At 45.5% G+C, this 6,000-nt stretch overlaps 1 protein-coding gene across 1 annotated transcript in view; it reads right to left on the reverse strand.

The window, feature by feature from the left end:
- The window catches only part of adarb2 (adenosine deaminase RNA specific B2 (inactive)), a 266,657-nt gene extending 261,023 nt beyond the window's left edge, over positions 1-5,634 (reverse strand). The window contains exon 1 of the mRNA XM_050057205.1: positions 5,144-5,634. Within this exon, the coding sequence (XP_049913162.1) occupies positions 5,144-5,246 (103 nt within the window). The 5' untranslated portion in view covers positions 5,247-5,634. The remainder of the gene's footprint in view (positions 1-5,143) is intronic.
- Between the last annotated feature and the right edge of the window lie 366 nt (positions 5,635-6,000).

The following is a 6,000-nucleotide window of genomic DNA, read 5'->3' on the forward strand; positions in this document are numbered from 1 at the left end:
ATTACTAATTATGCTAATGTGCTAAAGTTGTGCTATTCCTTTTCCTTGGTCATTTTATCAGCTGTCCTCAAGAGAGCACAGTCAGTGGTAATAACCTTTTTTCCCTCAGCTAAACGCTCAGTCAGTTAGAGGACGCTGTGTCCTAAACCGCCGACTCCTCCGCCGCTACCCTTAATCAGGAAGCGCCTGTAAATTCACAAAGCCATGCATGCGCACACAGAGGAGCGCCGCACCGTCTCCATCGGCGCTGACCTTCATTAACCTCATAAATGCCAGCGGTGTTTTTGTCACAGCTCTTAATGCGGTTATCAGCACAAACACAAACAAATGTGACAGAAGTGTTTCGGGGCTAAAACTAGACTTTACGTCTGTGAAATGCATCTCTCTCTCCCTCCCGCTACACACACACACACGCTGTGTGACATTGGGCTGTCCCAACATGGAAACCAGCACCGGTAACTACAGTGTTGCACAACCAGTAACACCCCCCCACCCCCCACCTCCGCCCTGCTGTGAATAAACCTACATTAGGAAAATGGTGGCAGGGACAATTTGCAAGATGTAAGTCCTTTTGTTGTCTGTGTCTTGAGTTTTTTTACGTGTGAATTGATTCAGAATGTAAATCTAGGCCGCTGCAGATAATATACTGCACCGTAATGATGCGTACGTCCAGGTGTGCAGGTGCTGGTGCACACAGAAACTGAGACACCGACATAACTAAGCAGGTTAGATTAAAAATAATCATGAGAATGAATGAAACAGCACAGACACAGATCAGCTGCTTCCACATCGCAGACTCCACAGACAATATTTGGACTGTTTATATCACTGTGGCTTCGGCGCAACTGTTTCTCAAAGAGATCTCGTTGCAGTAATATCTGGCACTGAGCAGACTATTTTTTACTTTCTTTTATTACTCACTTCTGGCTTTTTATTGACGCCATTATTCAGGCTCGAGCAGACAGCGTGTGGAAATTGTACTGTAAATTATAAAAGAGACCTATTTCCTAAATTTGTGATTTTCTCTTCTTAGTGATTCTGTTGTTGCTTAAAAAACTCTGTAAGTGCAGGTTTACTTTATATTTTGAGGAGGTTGACAAACTCTGCTACAGAGATGTGTCTCGTTAGGTCAGACGATGTTTAAAGCAGCATTTGAGGTTTTAAATCAGCCTAATTTGACAACGAAGCTCTCAAGAGAAAAAAATTAAGTCGAAAACAGTGTTATTTTTCTCAGAAGGCCGTCTTGGTAGTCTAATCTTGGTTTTCAAATACTGCTGTCACAACTGTGACTGTGTCAGGCTCCTATAAAGACTGAAAATACATGAAACGCCAGAACAAAGCTGATTTCGCTGTCTTTACATACATTACAAACATGTTTTGGAGCTACAACAGTGAGAGTGAGATAATTGAGAGTTTTGTGTCACATGCAGTGACTAATAACACACACCTAGCCTCCCTGATTTTAGATCTGTAAAATCCTAATGGAGGTTCTCTCTTCCTCCGTCCTGACCTTTGCCCTCACGTCCACACAGCCTGTATCGCTGTCACCGGCCTTAAGAGGGAAGCAGATGACATGATAATAGGCAGAGTTTCCTCTCACTCTTCCCTCCCGTGCTCAGCTGCATGTCAGCGAGTCAGAGCAGCCCCTCAGAGAGCATCATCGAGCGGCTCGACGCTGATCGACTCGTCTGCCACACTAAAGCCTCCGCCGGTGGCCTCCTCCCTCCCTCTAAAAACGGGAGCCTCGGCTGCGAGCGGGCGATGACCCTCATCCTCTGCCCTGCCCTGCACTCCCCCCTCTCAACTTTCATCACCGCCGCGACAGCCCACACTCGACCCCTCTGCCGCCACCTCGCCAGGAAGGAGAGCGTAAACAGTAATTGCTACATAAATTATGTTACACTCTGTGTTTTTCACATTTCCCCCCTCGGCGCTCTTGATGATACGCTGATATACTGTACTGTACGCTCAGAGAGTACAGGGTGATAAGTGTGGCTGTAAAAAATAATGTTGGTCTATAAATCTCGCCTCTGCTTATTTTTGTTCATAAAAAAACACATTGTGGATAAAAGACGAGGAATACGTCTCACATATGGCTCACAGAAGAGGCTGCTGATGACTGACAGGTAGAATTTTACAGACAGTGGACTTGTCAAGAAATCGGGACGTGCTACATTCACCCAGACGTTCCTGAACATCTCTGGACTGCCACTATTTACACCGACATCCTTAAGGGGCACAACTATAAATCACAGGGCTGTGATTAATTAAGAGGCAGACACACAGCATGTCCATGAATCCTTCCAGGAGTGGCGACGCTGGTCAAACACTGTGCTTTAAGGGAGAGCAAACAAATGCAGAGCAAGGTGAACATCCGCACAATGCCGAGCTGACAGGAGCACTGTAGCCTGTGCGACGACACAAGGAGGCGGCAGCAGTTGGCAGAGAGATGTTGAAAACGCAGCTGATGAATTTAGTGCGATTTCCAGGAATCCTGAGCAGACAAACCCGGGTGACAAGAAACATAAATAAATCTCTGACCTGTAATCTTCCGTCTGTGTGTATTTGTTTCTGCGCTCCACAGCCGAACAATCGCAGCGAGGAGTTTGGAGGGAAAACAATTAGAAGAAGTTGCGGGGAGGAATCTGCTTACAACCTTTTTGAATACACACATAGGTTTTAGCGAGTCCATCTACAAATAATCTGCAGCCTTTTCAAGGGATTAAGCCCCAAATGCCACGCAATAATCCCTCTGTGACTTTAGCCTTAAGGTCTGTGGAAATAATTGTGTGGAATCTGAAGACGATCAGCTGGCATTTGAGATGAAGGATAATAATGATCAAAAATAAAGATTGAAGCAGGAAAAAATACTTCAATCATGAAAACATTTGTGAAATCTGCGTTTATAAGAGCTCTTTCAATCTTTAACACACACACACACACACACACACACACACACACACACACACAGAGGAAAAACATTCAAACAGGAAGAGGAGCTCTGACTGAATGGAGCAGGGTGAGTCCACCTCCTGCAGCTCTGGAGGAGTCAGCGGCCATCAGCACTTCCCAAAGACACACTTCATTTACAACCGGTCCCTGAACCGGCCCCTAATGTCCCGTGTTATCAGAATGAATCAGCAGCGCTGATAAATTAGCCGTTCTGCAACACGCTGCGAAGGCCTGTCAGCTAATGTGCGCGCGTTTGTGTGATACTCATATGCAATGCTTAATGTTGTGGAACCAATTCTGTCGTTTCCATTATGTAAATACATTTGCCTCAGCACTATATTTTATGTATTGTCTCCCTTGTCTCAATTACTTGGGCTATTAAAAATCAAGAGGTTATGGAAATGAGGTGCAGTTGTCTGTTTGTAGTTTGATGACAAGTGCAAAGTGTTTATGAAAGCTCGTTATGCATTCAATTGCAGTCGGATACGTCAACACGCTCCGAGCATTCATCCATACTGCTCAATGCAGTGGGGTGGCACGTCAGCATCTCCAAGCACAAACACATACAGTCGTGCTCTCATCTCTTATACGTGTAAATAAATAAAAATAAATGTGTCGTTGCTATTTTATTTAGATCTCAGCTTTCTTATGGAGGTGCCAGAAAATGTGAAACTGGGGGGGGGGGGGGATTCAGAGTGTGTTTGTGGCCTGTGCCAGAGCAAACAAGCGTTTGATGCTTCAGTTTGGGTAACTTACTGTTAAGTAGCCAAATTACCTCGGGAAATAATCAGGAAAACTAAAGCAGGGAGAAGCTCTTTACAGGCTGTGAAGCTTCCACTGACATATCAAAATACCTTTTTGTCATTCCTTTTTAAATGTCATTTTCTCACAATATGAAAGAAGTCGGTGTAAAAATTACTCAGCAATCGCAGGTGCATTTTTTAACAGTGAACAACACTGGTGGTAAATTGTGACTATTTTAAAACAGACAAAAAAGTGAGAGGCAACGAGATGGGAATGTGTGATCAGTCAAAGTGCTGGAAATTGTGAGGGGATTTTTTTTTCAGTAAAAGCATAAATGGCATTAAATGTGGGACTGTCACAGGCGGAGAAACTACACCTTGCTGCAGGGGTGTGTTGACCAGGAGCTCCAGTCAGCTGCTATCCGTGTGGCTACAGAGAAATTCTTATTGTGTTCCAGTCACTGATATCAGCTTCTCCATTTTGATTATAATTAATCATCTTACAATATATGTTGTCTGAGTTTTCCTACACTGACTTGATGCATCATTAGAAACTCTTCGACTCTATTCAGCAGTTTAAATTCCAAAACACACTCAAATAAAAATACCCACATTAAATTAATTTTATCCTGAAGTCCTGGACACTTAATGCTATTTTTCTGCTCCTTTCCTCTCCCTGCTAAAGGCCCAGAATTGCTCCTCAAACTTGAGACTTTTTAGTGTTGAGTACAGTTGAATTTAGCACAGCAGAGCTCTGGAGTTCAACCCTCTAATGAGGCAAAAATAGTTTTGTATGAGACAACAGAAAATGAAAGAAGCGGAGGAATTATTGGAGATAACAGTACTGAAATTCAGCATGTTAGTACGGTCCAGTGTGGCTGTGACATTTAAGTGCTTTCCTTAAAAATATACAGAGCATGTGGAGCATGGTTTATATATTAGTTTAAATATTACAAGTCAGTGACAGAGTGATTTAGTCGTGTTATTAAAATGAAATAAGGAGTCGGTGTTGATTCAGAGAGGAAGTTAATCATCGTTTCCTTTCCGGATGCATCAAAAATCAGGATTTAAATAACAAAAACAAGCCGCTCTTCTTCATCAGCTCCCGTTTAAACTTAAAGCAAAAGAGAGGTTTGATTTCGTCACTGTCCTCCGCGATGCTCGAGACAATGGAGGCTTTTTAGGGACAATAAACGCGGCAGCAACTAAACTTTGAAAGCGAAAAACAATGCGTCATTTAAAGCCGACGGCACATCTGAACACAGGGATCATTCCTCCGTGTCCTCGCTGAGGGAGAATCTCAAGGTGCATGTGGCGGATGGTGCCGCACGCAGCGGCTGGAGCAGCGCAGGGTCCACCGGGCTGCCGTGCGCTCCGATGCCCCGCCAAGGTGCGCACGACCTCTGGGAAAAAAGCACATGAGGGGAACAAGTGTTGTAAAGTTGTACCTTTTCTCTTCGATCGCCTCCTCCTTCTCCTCTTCAGCTTGCATTTGACCTGGCCGCTCTGAGCCCCCGACGCGCGGCTGTTGTTTCCAAGTACGGATGCCATCAGCGCAGCCTTTGGAGCGGAGCGCAGGAATAACTTGGACTCGGCGGCTCGACTCTCCTTTGTACTTGTCTCGCTTCAGCCTCCGTTGCTCTCTGATAACGCAGCGTCCTCGGCTTTGACGTAGACTATATTTTCGGCTCTCCCTGTTTCTTTTTTTTTATCCCTCCAAACCAGGGGGGAGCGCGTCTTGCTGTTTCTATATCACCTCTGAAACTCCAGCGTCGCCTCCCCGTTCACGGAGAGCCTGTTCGCAGCGCAGCGTGGCAGCTCTCAGCAGCACTGATACCGGCGCCCCGTCTACTCCGCTCCTCTCCGGCAGTTTTCCGCGCCTCTGCAGAAATTTTGGCATCAGCCACTTTGAATTCAATCATGCAGGACGCCTATCTATTTGCTGCCGAGCTTTCTAATTAGGGTCCAATCGTGGCTGTCTGGGAGGTGTGACATCACCAGCGACACCCACCAGCTCACACCCCTTATTCACCCGCTGCTTTTTTAAAATGTTTCCTACATTTTGACTTATTGCTCGACACTTTTTCTCCTCTCCACACTGCAGGGGAAGTGTGTTCTCTTCCTCCCTCCACAGAGGGAGGAGGGGGTCAGAGGTCAGCCTGGTAGGGATTCTTGCTCAAGGGCACTTCAGCAGGTCGGATGTTTTGCAGCATGAGGGACCTGATGGTGGTTTCCATACTCTCCATATGCCACCCTGCTGCAAACTCACACCCAACTCCAGGCTAGGAGAGCAGGGTATTTTGGA

This window comes from Epinephelus moara, chromosome 11 (genome assembly GCF_006386435.1).
Source record: "Epinephelus moara isolate mb chromosome 11, YSFRI_EMoa_1.0, whole genome shotgun sequence".
Lineage (NCBI taxonomy): Eukaryota > Metazoa > Chordata > Actinopteri > Perciformes > Serranidae > Epinephelus > Epinephelus moara.